General features: G+C 47.2%; 1 protein-coding gene across 1 annotated transcript in view; it reads left to right on the forward strand.

The window, feature by feature from the left end:
- Positions 1–911: 911 nt before the first annotated feature.
- Positions 912–18264, forward strand: part of LOC146184237 (uncharacterized) — a 37078-nt gene continuing 19725 nt past the window's right edge. The window contains exons 1-2 of the mRNA XM_084609312.1: positions 912–1315; positions 11063–11230. Coding sequence (XP_084465438.1) covers positions 1289–1315; positions 11063–11230 — 195 coding nt within the window. The 5' untranslated portion in view covers positions 912–1288. The remainder of the gene's footprint in view (positions 1316–11062; positions 11231–18264) is intronic.

The raw sequence follows: 18264 nt of genomic DNA on the forward strand, positions 1-18264 counted from the left end.
CTATTAAACTTGGTGTCCATCTACGTCCATTCTGCCTAGTTTATGTGAGACATTAAAGTAAAGATTACTTTTTTTTTGTACCAAGCTTTCCGTATTTTTCAAGTAAATCATAAACGTCGGCCACGAAAGCTGAGAAGCTTGCCTTAAATCTTTTCGTGCCTCGGCAGTAGACTTTCTTCTTAAGTCCTCTCATGGAATCTAAAAAAAATTATCCCGATAGATTGCCGCTAGTTATGCGATTACCTCTTGGCCGATGCATACTAAACTGCACGAAAAAACAGCAACAAAGTGAGCGACTAGGCACAACACAATACTTTATTACAGAAAGGAATCTTTATAGGTGCTTTTAACGAGACCACAAAGAAAAAGAAACACTGCCCTCACTTTCACGGTTGCGATATAAAGTATAATCAAATCAAATCTGCATGGTCTAAAAACAGACAACCACTAAAGAACTCGAAAAGGAATGTAATGCATAAAACCAACCGCCCGTAGCGTGCGCCCGTACTGAAGAAGCTACGTAAAAGAGCTATTTCCTTATCAAGCACGCTAACCGAAGGTGATGCCACACGCGCGTCTGCTTCTTGTTTGATCAGGTAAGCTTCCACCAGCTCACGACATATCTGTTCACTGAGTTTAAACAAGATAATCGTTTTATTCAGCAGGGGAAAACAATCTTTGCAACCTCTGCATTGCAATGCGAGGTTGAGTGACACAGCACATTTCAACGACCTACGGTGTTCCGCCAGGCGTTCATTGATAAGCCCGCCAGTCTGGCTGATGTAGTTCTTGCCACAGAAAGTGGAATTTGATACAAAACACCTGTGTCACAGGGTGTAAGCCTCTTTTTGTTGCCTGATCGTGCATCCCATCTTCGAACTTTCAACGCCGTGCTCAAGCCTGTCGCGCACAGCCACTGCGCACACCACGCAGCCTATTCTTCGCGGTGAAAACCACGTTAACTCTGTACCGCACCCCCCCTTTTTTTCAGGCGCTGTGAAATGCCGCGGACGTAGGGTATTGCCACCATAGGTTTACCCGAGCTTTCCTCAGACCTTCCCGTCTTAAACAGGATCCTTTCAGCGAGCTGAGACAAGGTTCGAGCAGGAAAACTAGCTTCTTTTAGCCTGCGTAATTGTCCCAGGAAGCCTGCCTCACCCTTATGGTTACAGGATTTCGAACGGGACGATTTCAAGCATTGTGGTTAGGAACCGGCTTTTTCGTCCGTGTGTTGTATTCCCAGCACCTTCTTCTCCTGTGACTGCTAATCCTCAGCTCAAGAACCAGAATGGAGCCTGATTGTTGCCATTCAACGGTAAGCCTCAAACTTCCGCCCCTTATTTTGCAACACCTGAGGACGTCCGGATTAACTCGAGGGGAGCTTTGCTTCAAGATATTCAAAAAATCATCCACATATCGGAAAACAATTACTGTAAGGTCAGGAAGATCTTCCGCTAGTTTTTTATCCACTTTACTAAGGAAAATATCGCTCAGGACAGGTGCGACTCCGGAGCCAATACCAACATCAGACTTATGGACGTACTCCGCCCTATTCCTTAGTGCAATGGGGCAGAGTTCGCGCTGTTTAGTATGAAGCCCCATCAACTAGCCCAATTTTTGGTTCTTATTTCGCCGATGGCGAAATATTTGAATGTGTTTCACAGCAGTTGTCTATTTATGCTTTCGGACGCACCGCTTGTACCTGAAAGTCTACAAACAGCAGTCTGTTTTCCACCCTGGCTTTTCCTATGCATCACGCGTTACCACGAAAATGCCATCATCTATACGCCTACCACTTGGAAACTGATTCTGCAGTTCTTCCAGTGGATTACTACGTTCTACTAATGCCTAGATTTAAATTTTATTGCCTTCAGGCCCAGCTTGTGCAAAACTGACCTTGTAGTGATTGGTCTAAATGAATTTTTTTCTTCCGCTTGTAAAGAAGACAAAGAACGGAAAACGCTGCGGCATCGCCAACACCATCGCTTGTCTCCGGCGCCCATCTCTCGTGCTGAAGCTGTGCCCTGCGGCAGGCAATTCGACCCTGCTGTGCCCGAATTACTGGCAGCGCTAGAGGTTCAAACGAACTATTAAATCATAATTCACTTGGTGGAGGTCAATCTGAGGTTCCCTGTACCCATCTCGCCCTGGAACTTCGCAGGAGAACGTTGACTACACCAATGACGGAGCCGACTTCATTGCACCTACCTCCGCCCGTCACCTGCACAGGTGCGATTCGTCAACGGGACCCTGCTACCTTCAGTGGAAGCAGCGATGACGACGTCGACGATTGGCTGACCACTTACGAACGGGTCAGCCGTCACAATAACTGGGACGACAACCGTAAGCTCAACAATGTCATCTTTTACTTGAGCGACGTCGCTAATCTGTGGTTTAGAAACCACGAGTCGGACTTTACTACCTGGGCGAGTTTCAAGACGTTTTTTTCTGATGTCTTTGGCCGCCCCGCCATCCGAAAACTCCGCGCGGAACAGCGTCTTCGGTCGCGACTACAGCTGCCCGGTGAAACGTTCACCAGTTACATTGAGGACATTGTTGATATGTGTCGTCGCGTTGACCCGACCATGACCGAGGCCGTTAAGATACGTCATGTCCTCAAAGGAATTGATGACGGCGCTTTCAACATGCTCGTCGCCAAAGGCCCCACGACAGTCAAGGAAATCTACGACCTCTGTCAAAGCTACGACGAACTCCGCAAGGAGCGTGTTTTGATTCGCCAGCCTCAAGCGCCACTTGCCGGACTAGCCGCGGAGAGGATGTCATCTAGCCTCTCTGAAGACATCAAGGCTTTTGTACGTCAGGATGTCGCGCGACAACTGTCCCTGCAGCCATATGTTAAGGAGTCGTCACCAACTGGCCTTGTTCCGGAGCTTCGCCGTGCAATCCAGCAGCATGTATCTGAAGTCCTCCCTAATTCTGTTCCTCAATCAGCTCCGGTCGCACCCTCAATGCCGTTCCCCACGCCTACAATTTCATCGTCCGGCGTTGCGCCACTGAGCTACGCTCCAGCATTCGCGCCGGCTCCTCCTCATGTATTGCGTCGCACGTATGCCGAAGTTACTTCAAGTCCACCTCCTGAGCAAGCATATGCCTATGCTTCGCCCCCTATGCGTTCGGCACCAACAGCGTTTGCTCCCCCCTTGCGTCCGACACCATCTCCATGGCGCACTGCAGACAACAGGCCTATTTGCTACCACTGCGGCATCCCTGGGCACACTACACGCTACTACCGGCGCCGAATAAATATGGCCTTTGCTGCGCGGCCTGCTCCACCTTATTTGGCCCCCCAGTTCCCCGTCCCATCGGGTCCTCCAACAGCCCCCCCTGACCCTCCCGACTTCCTGCCTCGTCGTTCGCCATCACCACGTCGCCGCTCCATTTCGCCAATGCGCCGACGACCCGCTACTCAGCCGGAAAACTAACCGCCGCAGTTCGCGAGGCACGAACTGCGTATTCCACAGAATTTCAAAGTCCTCGCCTTAATCCCGCGAATGTTACTGCTGTCATCGTTGAAGGTGTTCATACTCTTGCGTTCGTCGACACCGGTGCCGCTGTATCAGTTATCAGCCAAAAACTCTGCCGCTCCCTCCGAAAAGTGACTACCCCTCTTGAGGGACTATCGCTTCGTACCGCATCCGCTCACAGTATACAGGCGACAGCTATCTGCACTGCTCGCGTCGTCATTGCTGCAGCCTTGTACATCATCGAATTCGTCGTTCTCCCCACATGTTCTCATGAGGGCATTCTCGGCTGGGATTTCCTGTCCCAACATCATGCTATCATTGATTGCGCCAGTCCTCAAGTAGAGCTCATTGAATCGAGTGATGCACCGTCTGATGCCCTGCTCCACGAGCCGTGTCCTCGTTTTGTGACCAAACTCCTCGTAGCTCATGACACAACCATCCCACCCGTTAGCGCTGTTCTGGTTCCCCTCACTGCCTCTTTTACCACCGCCGCGACAGTCCTCTTTGTGCCCTCTAACGTTGTCTGCCCCCGCCGCCACTTACCGCTGCCGTTTGCCGTCCTTGACATGAACAACGGCGCTAGCACACTTCTGGTAGCCAATCCTCTTGCGTCTCCCGCTATGTTGATCGAAGGAGAGTGCCTTGGCCGCATCGAGCCCGTGGACCTTCTGTTCGCCTTTGATGATGAGTCATTCCCTATTTGCCAACTTGACGTCTTGACCCCAGCTCGTGTGGCTTCCGATCCGCTACAGCGGGACCTTTTCGACCATTCTGTGGACAGCGCTCTAGAGCCGCGCCACCACGAGCAACTCCTTGACCTTCTACACCAATTCCGCTCCTCCTTCGACATCCCGCAATCTTCCTTGGGCCGCACGACGACCATTTCCCACCTCATTGACACTGGCGCTCATCCACCTCTCCATCAGCGGCCGTATCTTGTGTCCCCGACTGAGCGCCGTGTTATTGCCCAACAAGTCGATGACATGCTCCAACGCGGAGTAATTAGAGAATCCTGTAGCCCATGGTCGTCTCCTGTGGTCCTAGTTAAAAAGAAGGATGGCTCCATACGATTTTGTGTTGATTATCGCCGTCTCAGCAAAATCACTCGTCGTGATGTGTACCCCCTCCCACGAATCGACGATGCCCTAGACTGCTTGCAAGGCGCAGAATTCTTTTCCTCACTCGATTTACGCTCCGGGTATTGGCAGGTGCCCATGGCAGAGGCGGATCGTCCTAAGACCGCCTTTATTACTCCAGACGGACTATACGAATTTAATGTTATGCCATTCGGACTCTGTAACGCCCCAGCCACATTTGAAAGAATGATGGACACTGTACTGCGCGGTCTGAAATGGAACATCTGTTTATGCTACCTTGATGATATCGTCTTCTTTTCAACCGACTTCCCGACCCACCTGACTCGACTTCGCCAGGTCTTCACCTGCCTAACCCGCGCCGGTCTTCAACTGAACCTCAAAAAGTGCCGCTTTGGTGCCCGCCAGCTCACAATACTCGGACATGTTGTGGGTAAAGATGGAGTTCTGCCTGATCCTGAGAAGCTGCGCGCCGTCGCTGACTTTCCGAAACCGACCACTTTGAAACAACTGCGAAGCTTCGTGGGCCTCTGCTCGTACTTTCGTCGTTTTGTTCGAAATTTCGCAACCATCGTAGCCCCCCTTACACAGCTCTTGAAAGGCACCCCTAACCTCTCCTCTTGGTCGCCAGCCTGCGATGATGCATTCGCGACACTGCGCAATGTTCTGACGTCACCGCCAATCCTTCGCCATTACGACCCTACTGCACCTACAGAACTTCACACCGATGCCAGTGGTGTCGGACTCGGCGCCGTCCTCGCCCAGCGCAAGCCTGGCTTCTCCGAATACGTTGTCGCCTACGCCAGCCGTGCTCTCACCAAAACAGAGTCCAACTACTGCGTTACTGAAAAGGAGTGCTTAGCAATCGTGTGGGCTGTAACGAAGTTCCGCCCTTACTTATACGGCCACTCCTTCGAGGTAGTTACAGATCATCACGCTCTCTGCTGGCTCGCGTCTCTCAAGGATCCGTCTGGCCGTCTCAGGCGCTGGGCTCTCAGGCTTCAGAAATACGACATCCGTGTAGTGTACCGCTCTGGCCGCAAGCACTCTGATGCTGACGCTCTTTCTCGGTCACCGGTGCGCTCGCCTAACTCATCGTCCCCTCCTCAAGCATCCTTGTCAGCGCTCACCATTGAGGATATGCCTTTCGAGCAACGACAAGATCCTTGGGTTTCTAACCTGCTAGATATCCCTGGCACTACTTCCGCGGCTACGCATCCTCGGGCACTCCGCCGACAGACCTCCCATTTCGCCATTCGGGACGGCCTTCTCTACCGAAGGAACTACAACTTAGACCGCAGAACGTGGCTTCTTGTCATTCCGCGCCACCTCCGCTCTGAGGTTTGTGCCCACCATCACAGTGACCCGCAAAGCTCTCATGCCGGCGTCCTCAAAACCTATGATCGAATTCGTCAAAGGTACTACTGGCGGGGAATGTACAATTTCGTACGTCGCTACATTCGCTCTTGTACCGCCTGTCAACAACGCAAGATTTCTCGCCACCCTGCTGGCCCTCTTCAGCCTTTACCGTGTCTAGCTCGCCCGTTTGATCGCGTGGGAATCGACCTTTATGGTCCGCTACCATGCAGTGCCGCTGGTAATCGATGGGTCATCGTCGCCGTCGACCACCTGACCCGTTACGCCGAGACTGCTGCACTTCCCGCGGCGACAGCCCGAGAGGTAGCCCATTTTCTTCTGCACCACTTCATTCTTCGACACGGCGCCCCCCGCGAGCTACTGAGTGATAGAGGTCGTGTCTTTTTTTCTGAAGTAGTCCAAGAGCTCCTGTTGTCTTGTAAATCGATACATCGGGCTACAACTGCGTACCACCCGCAAACAAACGGCCTCACGGAGCGCTTCAACCGTACGCTTGGGGACATGCTCGCAATGTATGTTACATCTAAATCTGGAAGCTCCAACTGGGACAAAGTACTGCCATTCGTAACGTTCGCGTACAACACTGCCACCCAAGCAACAACTGGTTTTTCGCCCTTCTTTCTCTTATACGGCCGTGAACCATCTTGTACTCTGGACACAATTTTGCCATACCATCCAGATGCCCCTGAGTACAGTGCATTGTCAGACATTGTACAGAAGGCCGAGGAATGCCATCAGCTAGCTCGCACGTTTACCTCCAACACTCAAGGCTATCGCAAAGATCAGCATGATACCGATACCCCTGCTCCCACGTTCCAGGCCGACAGCTTCGTTTGGCTATGCGTTCCTGCCACCAACAAACTAGACACCAAATACCACGGACCTTATCGCGTCTTGGAACGCACATCCCCTGTGAACTACGTCATCGAGCCAGTCACCCCTTCTTCCGACCACCGCCGTCGCGGCCGCGAGATTATCCACGTTAGCCGCCTCAAGCCATATTACAACCCTCTGGTCGTCTCTTCTCCCTGAGTCGCCAGGATGGCGACTTCTTCACGTGGGGGAAATGTAAAGAAGACAAAGAACGGAAAACGCTGCGGCATCACCATCACCATCGCTTGTCTCCGGCGCCCATCTCTCGTGCTGAAGCTGTGCCCTGCGGCTGGCAATTCGACCCTGCTGTGCCCGAATTACTGACAGCGCTAGACGTTCAAACGAACTATTAAATCCACATTTCACTATCTCCGTTTTTTTTAAAGGTCTGCTTCATTTTTATTTTACTTTTTGATCTCTGAATGGCTCTGTCACCTACAGTTCAGAAAGTAATTTTGACTGTTCGAAATCCTTCTAAAGTTTCCTTGCTTCTTGAACCAATGGCCTGAATCAGCTTGATGCGAATTTCATTCATCTCTACAGTTGCACTACATCTGAAATATTTGTGTCCGTCTTCTAGCTCAGATTGGTCAGAGTTTTCCTTGGAGCCTGAATCTGTCTACGCTCTTTGATTCCTTTCACCCAAACAGCTTATATGGCTCCAGAATTTCTTCACTCCCTCGTGCCTCTTTGGGTTTGGTCGCGAACTTGTGTCATCCAACGATCGGTGTGCTGCTTTAGTTTATTGTGCATGAATACCTGCACTTCCAGATTCTTTCGCCGATAGGATTCCCATTTTCTAACTATTTCATCTTTAGAAAGCTGCGCGTTCGTCGCCTCCTCGATTTGTGTAGACGCCACCCGTATTCGTTCAATCGCTTGCTTAATTTTACTATTTCACCACCTCCGCTCCAATTTTTTCTCCTATTTGACGCTTTTACTTATTGAATTCTTCTAGTTACGAGCTATGCTAACTTGGTATAACCCCATTCCTCCTTGTGTTGTTTCTCTGCCGTGTCTTCACTGTCGGATGCTATTACAGCTAGTTGTTTGTCGGGGATATTTGCGTTTTCTCTGGATTTCCATATTTTTTTCTTTATGGGTCATATGGAGGATAAACGCTTAATTTTTTTTCCCAGCCTGTACACGCCTTTGTAATCTATTTCCACCCTCGTGAGATTACTGGTCATTCCTGGTGGCCTTAACTAGTAATAAATGGTTGCTTGTCTATTCAAAAATTTCCACATGGTCTCTCCTTATATATTTCGTTTGTCTATTCCCAATAACTAGACTCTTCCCCTCTCAGATATGTAGCTTTATTTGCCGTTGCTGTCTGTGCGCCAACACAGATCCTCCAAATGCCAATGCATATCCCGCATTGCGATTATTGGTGAAAACATCAGGATAGCGCCAGCATGCGGATACCACCGAGTTGACCTGATGTATCTTTGTAAAGGCAGTTGCCACCTCTGCTTTCCATTCAAGGGGCGTCTACGTCAAAGCCAAATCGACAAAGGAGCCGGTGAAATATCTGACAGCTGTATAGAGTGTATCTGAGATATGTCGTCTTGCTTGATTGATTAGAGGTTACTGATTACGTGGTTTGTTGATTGATTATTGAGTAATGATTGGTGATTAGTAAATAAAGCGAGCCTGTTGTATTTCGGACATCTGTGATGGAACCTGTGGCAGTGTACCGTGCGGCAACGTCGACATACATTGTACCTGATGCGTGTAATTGAGTGCGAGGGGGCATCGTTTGAGGATGTCTTGTCATGATGGTGGTCCCAATGGCCACTGAAACTTTATATGACTGATTCCGAGAACGCGGGAAATGTCGCTACGTGTGAGACAGCTAAGCGGTTAATCTTGATGCAAAGGCGGAATTGCAAGGAACTTGAAACAATGAGTGCGCAAGTTATCATGCATCATTCCCATTTTTTTCTCCTACCGGTAATTCGATGCGATTGATATCCCGTAAGTCAGGCGCATGTGCCGAACAAGTAATCTAATGCTAAAAAATGCGCACGCATCTTTTATATGCTATCTGGCACCAAGCACACAAAACTAAATCAGACGCAAAAAGAGCAATTGAACAATTGAACGCCCTGTCAGCCTTCATCAGAGCTTGTCCAGTTCTCTCAAAGGAGAGTTTTAAGGTTATAAGAAAACATATTAAGGGTCAAGTAGCTCAATGAACTCTTTCTACCGGCCGCTTCTTCGCAGATGAACTTTCGATCTCAACCCCCGACCCGGAATGGTAAGCGGTGAGCCATGTGCTCTGGAAACAGACGAACAATACTTACTGACAAAATGCGTTTATTGATGTTACGCAATCACAAAGCCCGATAACAAAATGCGCTCGAAATCAGTCATCCTGCTCACCAATTCGGATACCCAAGTAGGCCCAGGAAAGACGCTCCGAGGCTTCTTGAGAGGAGGAATTCACTCAAAACTGGTGATTGCAATGGGTGAACCTTGCTGCTTGATGAGTAACTACCTAACAAATCTCACTTGCGTCCGCACGGAATATTTACGACGGCCAGCGAGAATAGCGGTGGTGCACCAAACATTCAAAATTTCTGCGGGTGAATTTGGAAATTCACTGTCTTGGGCAGCTGAGTGAAGTAGAAGTGATTTTCTCATTAGCTTCGCTTGATAACAACACGAGCCAGTTGTTTTCTGACCACAGTGTCGCAAAGTATGCATTCCTCCTTCAGAAAGCCCAAATTAAATCAAGGCCAGATAAAAACCTTCTGCACCAGATTTGTTTATCTCTAAACAATTATTTTTTTGGCTGTAAAAGAGCGTCGCGCTTCGCATTATTGGATATATTTTTTGAGATGGACTGGGGGAGGGGGGGGGGGGGCAAAATCAAAACCGTCGAATACCCCCGGCTGTCTGACGAACTGTAATGCACAAATAAGCACTTCTTAAATCTCTAGCGTTAAAAAAGTTATTTTTTCTATTTGTTTGCCAGGGAAACAGTTAGTGATCCGCGAAACAAGTATGGTTCATAATTTCTCCTACTTGTGCTCTTCCTTCTATGTTGCATTGCGATATGCTTGTCCGTCAAAATTAGCCAGTAAAAAAGGAAGCAACGTACATTGGAGCAAAGTATTCCTGATAGGACATAATTACGCTGCAGTAAATGCAGATTGCTCAGATCTCGATATTCACGCCTCCGCTCACTTGCGCCGCAATAGTAACGGCTGCCTGGTGTGGGCGTAAAAATAACCTCTTGAGGAGCGCCTGAGTTCCTCTTGGGCCGATCGCCATGAAAATGTGCTGCAGCAAGGGCACATCTGCAATGTCTGCCTTTAAGTGTCAGCAGGGCGCGAGTAGCCGCCTGTGCCTCAAAAACAAAGAGAACTGGGTGTGCCCAACCACGTTTATATCAGACGCCTCTTCTGTTCTACGTCCGAGCTTAGTGCTTGAAAATCAGACGTTGTTCGCAAGTCTAGGAGTTTGCGCTTCTTAGACCATGGCGGTAAAATGTGCACCAACTGTTGACGCTAAATGTATAAGTGACTGCTTTGAAATAAGGACAGACCGCGACACTCTTGTGTATAGGGCTGGTGTGGTGCACCCTGCTGCAGAGAAATCAGCGCCTTGTCGCAGCTTCTAGAGCTTACATGACACGTGTGCGCGGATGTGCAGCCAACTCAATCTGCAATCGAGGTAAGCCTAAGCGGCTTGCCAGAAAGCAGCTGGCCAAATTCTAAATTGATATTTAATAGCAAGAGGCTCACAGGCCGAGAGCTCTACAACAAAATGACACTGTACACTTCTATATTACGTGGTGTAGTATTGATGAAGAATCTTACTTTGTATTAGAGAATTTTTCCCATAGTGTCGTGAAACGAGAGTAGAACATGAGGACACGGGAATATAAAATACGTGCAGGAACTGGTCAATTGTGCTCGACATCGGCATTCGGTGCTTTGTGCTGCCCGTATCTTGTGAATACGAAGGGAAAGTGACTATCAGTGGCTTCAATGCTGACGATCTAATGATTAAATAATTTTACTTTAGCATTTTATTTCCCTCTTCGGATAAATTACAATTTCGATCCTTGTCTTTATAGGTTTTCGGGCGGCAGGATCGTGATATGTTCTCGCTGACTGCGTTACAACGCATTCAAGGCACCTTCTTTGCTAGTGCCTGCGTCGGATAGACTCCGCTTAAAAACGAGTGTGTTATGAAAAAAACTTCCTTGCACTTTTTACAAAGGCTGACCAAGAGGACGTCGAGAAGAAGCTGGCTGCTATGAAGGAAGAAAATCGGAAATTGCAGAACGACCTTGCAGCTACCCACAAACTGATTCGGCTTGCCAAAGAAGCAATCACATGGCCCGACCAGCAGCGAGAAGGAATTCTCGGAGTCCTAGAGAAAATCGAGGTGGGTTCGCTGTTCTAAAAGGACGCAATAAAATAACATTATAAATTCATTTCAGTACGGAGTTTGATTCCATGGCAAGCTTCACATGTCAGTGATCTCGGATCTGTAAAGAAATGCATGTTTGAAACAGTAAAATTCTATCTGAAATATTTGCTCAACGTCTGACCAGGTGACAACGGCGTGAAGCAACTAATAGGAAGAGAGTGTGTAAATGAAGAGCAATTGAAGTATGAACGATGCGAACGTAACCTGCATTACAGACGTCATGAACCTAACTACCGAATATTATTCAAAGCCTTTTCTTCCATCTGCCAATTTTGCGCTGAGAACCCGAACGTGAGGTGAGTTCTGTACTGGAATCGTAAGGTAGCCGCTAAATGTAAACGCAGAGCTCATCGACTCCTCTGTGCTAAGTTACCCGTGTAATTTTCGACATAGTGATGTTAGCCAATGAGCATCAGGGATTTGCTTTCTTGTGGCTAAAATGTGCCGAATACTCGATGTGCTGCAGCTTAGGTAGAACTACCCTGATTAATCTTGCTTTTCAGAACATGTTTCGAGTAGATTCTTGAATGCAATATATGAGTAAATGGAAATGGCTGCAGTGTGGTTTGTAGATGGTGTACCAGTTAGCCATAGATTTTAGTATGTAATATACACATATTTTTTAATTACAGGTCGAAAACCACGATAGAATCATCTGAAAACTACAGAATATTTTGTAGTCCTAGTTTAACGCGATCCTGTGTGTTGTTGAGTGCATTTTGTGGTTCTTTAGTTTTTTCTGTAGTAAATTTTGGTAGTCTGTAGTTCTGCAGTGGTCTTGTGAGGCAATTATACTCAAAATATACTGGTTACTGGACGAATTTCTATTGCTTCATCAGTTTCGTGTTTAATAGACGCGCATAAACTCTGTTGGGTGTAGAGAAATTTTCGTGTTGCTTTTTGTACTGGCTTCACACCGTCATGTAGCCGATACGGCCGTAACCACTCAGGAAGAAAATGAAAGGCCTGATAAAACAATTACTTAACGGGTAAGGTTTTGCAGTGTATCTACTTCATCGCAGCGGCGATAGCAGCAGACAATCTCGACAGTCTTCGAACTACGGAATGCCCTACGGAAGCATTGGCGCATGATTGTTCGAGACATATCACAGCGCATTGGCATTTCAAGGAAAGCGATAAAGCTGCCACTCGGGGGCATTTAGCGCGAGCAAATTGGTGAGCGAATCTTCGCGGCACTACTCCAGGTTCAAACAAGCATCCATTTATTTAGTATAGTCTCAATACATTTCTGCGACAGGAGCATTCTAAAATCCCCATGCTGCATTAGGACGCTTTCAACGAAAAACTTCGCGAATTCTACAACGGTACCACTAGGAAGGAATTTTGCATCGCTTTTGCGAATCATGCATTCTATTGCTACTGTTATTTATTGTTGCCGGATTTCGACGTCATATAGGGGCTGAGTAAGTCCCATGCCAACCTGTTGGTGCATTCTCATGGGTGGTTGGATTGACTGCAGAATTCTGGCAGGTCTTGTTGCGGTGTTTTGCGGCGCAGCCTGTCGCGATAACTCCTGACATGGTGTGCGACCTCAGCGGACAGTCATATCCAGTAATACTTCTAAATACGGCAGGGAATACGCGTAAAGCCGAAATCGCGAGAGGTTCTTATTATGAGAGCTTTGTAGGATTTATTCCCGAAGGCCCTATGAGGCAACAAAAAGGTAGCCAATCGTGTTGAGTGCAAAGCTTTTAATCACGAGGACGCCGCTAATAAAAAATGTTGTTCGATATTTAGATAACCTTGGAGTACGGAAATGACTGCCTCCCAGGAAATCGATGAGCCACTGTACTTCGATGCGTGTGCGCTGATGTTGGGCGAAATCGTTAGTGCCTACGGTCTCAAAAAGGAGTCATCACATTATTCCAGTGGCTGTCGACACAGGCTCGTGATAGTTGGTTCCCATCTGGGTGCTCTCGTCTGAACTTGTAGATGGCGGCGACGTCTAAATCCTAAAGGCGCAGGTATTATCGAGCGGGGCGCCTGGATGGTCCTCCAAACTGGCACTCCACCACAATGCATTGTGGTCACTCCCGACATTGAACTGTCGTCCTTGCTACTAGATTTCAAATTTTTATGTGGCCCGGGTGATGGTGAGACTTTCTTGCTAGTTCGTCGAATAGTTGGTTCCGGCTTTAGGTAGAAATCTGTCAGTGCACGCGTTATATTAGTATAGGCACGTACCGTCTTGGCCAAAAGTAACTAGGCTGACGGGTTCCTTCTCAGCAGTGTTTAGAGCTGTTTTTCTATCCTAAAAGGCAAAAAATGGTCTTCACAGATAAGGGTGAGTGGCTTTCTTTCCGTATAAGTGGTTAAAAGCTTGAGATATCTCAAACTCTGCACCACGGGGCTAAGGAACAAACCGCGCAGCCTGGTTACTTTTGACAAAGATGGTACATTTCCTGTTTCGTTTGTTTTTGCTTTAATCAGTCCGCGATGGTCCCAAACTGGATTTAACACTATATGCCCCAGCACAGCTCAGTTAATTATCGGGGTATTTATCAGGATTTGTTTCAGTTTCGATCGCTCCGAGCACGACCGCGCGATGATGTCAGGGATGTGATGGATGGATGGAATATCGGAGCGTCCCCTTTGAAACAGGGTGGTAACAGTTGCTATCATGCTCATTTTCCCCGTAGATCTTAATTATTGTTTTAGATTGGTTAACTATACCATCCTTCCAATTATTGAATCTTTGTTTTTACATTACTAACATTTTATCACTTTTCTGCTTTTAAGCCACCGATCGTCCAATCGTTTTTTACTAGGTTCCACAGCAGGTTTTTTCACCCGGCCATTGGCTTCAGATAGAGTGACTGCGCCTGCATAGACTTCCGGATGGATACCATTACATTCGAGTATATTATGGTCAATTGTTTCAGTGGAGTTACCACGTACTGCACAAGCGTCATCTTCATTGTTAAATTTCTTGTTTTAGCTGCTTGTTCTAAGGCACCCTGATCTATAGCTTCAAAAAGTAGGGCAATGAGTTATCAAAGATAGCTTCCTTCCTGATCTGCTTTTTCCACTTTCAGTATAGTTCCACAGTGTTTCTTTTCCATCGAATTTATCCAATTCTTACCTTCTGTGTTTTTCACCCCTTGCTTAATGCTCTTTTTTTCTTCGTCCTTGTGACCAGCATACTTAGTGGTTAGTTTCCTAGTTCTTTTCCTCCATTGCGAGTCCCCGTATTTTAGGTATAGGTATTTAAAAAGTTTAACTGCCCATCTTTTACTGTTCAATTTCCTCAGGCGTTCCTCATATAATATTTTACTCTGTGCTTCCCGTACTTCGAAAGATGCCCAGCCCATATCTCCCTGTACCACCTCTTGTGGTTTTGCCGTGCGCACCTAGTGCTAATCGTCCGACGCCTCTTCTTATCCCTTCCCATGTAATTTCTACTTCGTTATCCCGGTATATTTTCTGTAGGAACTGTGATCTCATAACCGATACCTCCTTTTAATATGTTCCACAGGTGTTCCTTGTTTACGTTGTCGTACGCCCCATTTACGTCCGGGAAGGCCAAATACAAAAGTATTTTCCATTCTAGATATCTAGATGCATTGGGTACGCATGAACAGGCTATCATCTAAGCGACTACCATTTCTAAAGCCGTTCTGAAGTTCTCCGAGTATCTTGTTACTTTCTACCCATGCTTGCACCTTTCATTCCACCGCCTGCATGGCCAACTTCCACATAACAGATGGTATGGTAATCGGCCTGTAGGATTTTATGTGCATCCTTTCTCCTTTCCCTTTATAAATCAAATTCATTTTACTCTGCCGCCAGCTGTCCGGAATTTGCTAATTCGTTGTGACTGTTTCTAAAGATTTTAACAACGTTTGCTTACTTCTTGAACCATGTGCTTTAATCAGCTTGGACCAGTTCATTATTCTGCTATCTTGTGTTGCTTCCTAATTTGCGGAGATTACACTATCGTGGTTCTTAAATGACTCGACTATAACTGATTTGATGTAGTTCACTGCATTGTCTCCCTTCAAACAACTTTCCTCATTATCTTGAATCTAGTCATGCTTTCTTTGTTTCTTTTACCTAGCCAGCTTATATGGTTCCAGACTTTTCTTGGTCCGCCTCTAGAGGCATCGTGTATGTCAGCCATCCAGCAATCGGTGGACTGCTTTATTTTACCTTGCACGAGGGCCTGTACAAAAAGTTTTTTTTGTCGATATGATCCCCATTTTGGGCCGCTTTTCTCCTAATATACCAGCGCTCTTTGCTTCTCGCTGTTCCCTTGAAGCATTCCGCCGTTGTTCAATGGCTGCCTTGATTTCCTTATTCCACCAGATCTGTGGCTTCCTCTTTTCATTCGAGCAGTTTGCTACTTTACCCTCTTTAATTTTCCTCCTTATAAGTAGTTCTACCTGCTCATAATCCGTCTTCCATGGGGCTTTTCTGCATTGCTTCCTCTATGACTGCTGCTATCTGCGCTATTTGACCGTCGTTTAATTTTGCGTTTACTTTTTTCCTAAGTTCCATTTTTCTTTTCAACAAGGACTCCATCTGTTGTCTAATACGTTTATGATCACTTCCCAGACTACTCTCCTTGTTCGTCTAATTCCATTTTCGTGACCTTGCTATAAATTCCCTGCGACATTAGACGGTAGTCAATGGTCGTCTGCCTGTTGCGGAATCCCCACGGGATTTGTCATTCGCATTTTGTTCCTCCATTTACTATAACTTGGTCGTGTCGCTCACAGAAATCTAGCTTTAGCTTCCCGTTACAATCCGTGCATCCATCCAGATCGTCGATGTCGCATTTCGTGTCCCAGAGCAGAATAATATCGGCCCCGTTTCCAAACTGGCTTATATCGTCAATGAGACATTCAACAAGATCCTTATTTTCTTGCCTGCATTAGTGTCCTCTTCGTAAATAAACTACCCTTAGCGATGTCCTTACGCCGGCAGTTGTTCCCAATACCCAGACATGTTCACTACAAGATGATTTTATTCTTTGCCAATTTTTTCCCTGGTGTATCAACATATCTAACCATCCACCCTTTTTTTCCGTTCTCGTTCTGTTGCACCCTTCTCAGACGTAGCCTACTCCAAACGGCGGATCTTCTAGATTCCTGAGATGAGTGTCACATAGAGCGTAGACACCTATTTTGTCCTCCTTCTACTGCTTTTCTATCTCTAGCCATTCCGCTCTTTTTCTACCTCACTGCATGCTTATGTAGCTGATCCTAGTGTTAAATCTCTTTTTTTGTACTTTTCTTTCTCGACCTCCTCCTTGCCATTATTTGGGGCTCAGCCTCCGTTTTACGCTATTTTCTGCTTCACTTCTAACTACCTCTGTGCGCGGAGCCCTCGCGGACACCTTAAAAAGCTACAGGCCTGCCTGCCAGGAACCAGCCGATCTCTGCTCCTGTGCTTCTTTTAAAATGAATGCCATCTCGCTGAAAAGCCCTGCCAAAACATGCTTTACACACCTTCCTGTTTACCTCAACCACTATGAAACGCTTCTCCAGCCTTAACTTTCTTATTTCATGATAACTGTCACCGCGTCCTTTTCCAGCTTTGCGTTGGATCCTACAATCTCCTGTACTGTGCATACAACTATCTGTGCTTGCTGTGTTACCTCCACGATATCGTCAACTTCCTTAGCTAAACCTTTCACCACTCCTGCAGCGTTACCATTTAGGTCATCCTTTAGCCCCGCGGCTACTATCACCATGTCGCACTGGGCGGAAAATTTTAACAGCCTATTTTTACTCTTTCAGCACTGCCCTCATGGTCATCCCTGGGAAGGTTCCAACTAACACTTGCTTATCACCCTTTACACGTTCCAAGATATCTCGCTTGCACCTGCTCATGTTAGAATCTCCGGCGATAAGCACCTGGGCATTCTCTCTCCCTCTCCCAACTGCTGGCTCCTGCTTTCGGTTGTCTGTGTCCTTCTCTCTGGGATTTTCATTCTTCCTTACTTCTTCCTTTTTTTTCAGACTTCTTAGTAGAAGCTTCTAAATAACTCTCTCAGTTCGGATCCGCTTGACCTACTTTGCTTATGCCTTCCATGCCAGTGCTGGTCCCAGCCACATGGCCTGCACTGGAATATTCGTTTTCGTTGTTTCCAAGGACAAAGTCCGCCTGACCTACATTGCTTCATTGTTTATGCCTTTCATGACAGTGCCGGTCCCAGCGACGTGGCTCTCACTGGAATGTTCATCCTCATTGGTTCCAAGGACAGTCCGCCTGACCTACATTGCTTCATTGTTTATGCCTTTCATGACAGTGCCGGTCCCAGCGACGTGGCTCTCACTGGAATGTTCATCCTCATTGGTTCCAAGGACAAAGACGGCCATATTTCTTCCATGTATGGAAGCTGTTCTAGCGGTTTCGGATTTTCTGCCCCTAACAAACCTACTTCATTTTCTAAACCATCCACACCAGACACTAAACTGCCCATTTCTCGTTCAAATCTATCTATGCGTTCTGGATGAAGCGGTGAAAATATGAGCACAATCCTCTAAAACCGCGGACATCACGGAGTGAACGGGGAAATGGAAAAACACTGAAAGCGTGAACTTTCTCGCGAACGGTTTGCACGCCGGTGGCATTCGTCGAATGGTGTGTTGCGAATGGCGAAGCATATTAAGCTTGCGGCGACCAAAACTACATTTCTTTGAGTTCAGTTAGAATTCCCCAAGGCGGAAAAGTACCACGATCAATGAAAGGTGACGGAGGTGGCTTTCAATATAATGCCTAATCAGTAATCACTTAGTTATGTGCTCGGCCTTAACGACAAACTCGACTTTCTTGGCGCATTGACTCCTCTTCCGACCCGACCCCGGAACAGTGATGACGGGTTCGTAGATATGTATAGTTATTGTTTAGGATCGGTCATCTCACACCGCCCACTCGACTTAATTGTTGCGCAGGAATGGAGATGAGGAGACGAGGTGCCCTTTTAAAGGCACGAATGGCCGTGGCCAGCGGTCAGTCAGTTA

This window comes from Amblyomma maculatum, chromosome 7 (assembly GCF_055883805.1).
Source record: "Amblyomma maculatum isolate TAMU_Amacu chromosome 7, ASM5588380v1, whole genome shotgun sequence".
Taxonomy (NCBI): domain Eukaryota; kingdom Metazoa; phylum Arthropoda; class Arachnida; order Ixodida; family Ixodidae; genus Amblyomma; species Amblyomma maculatum.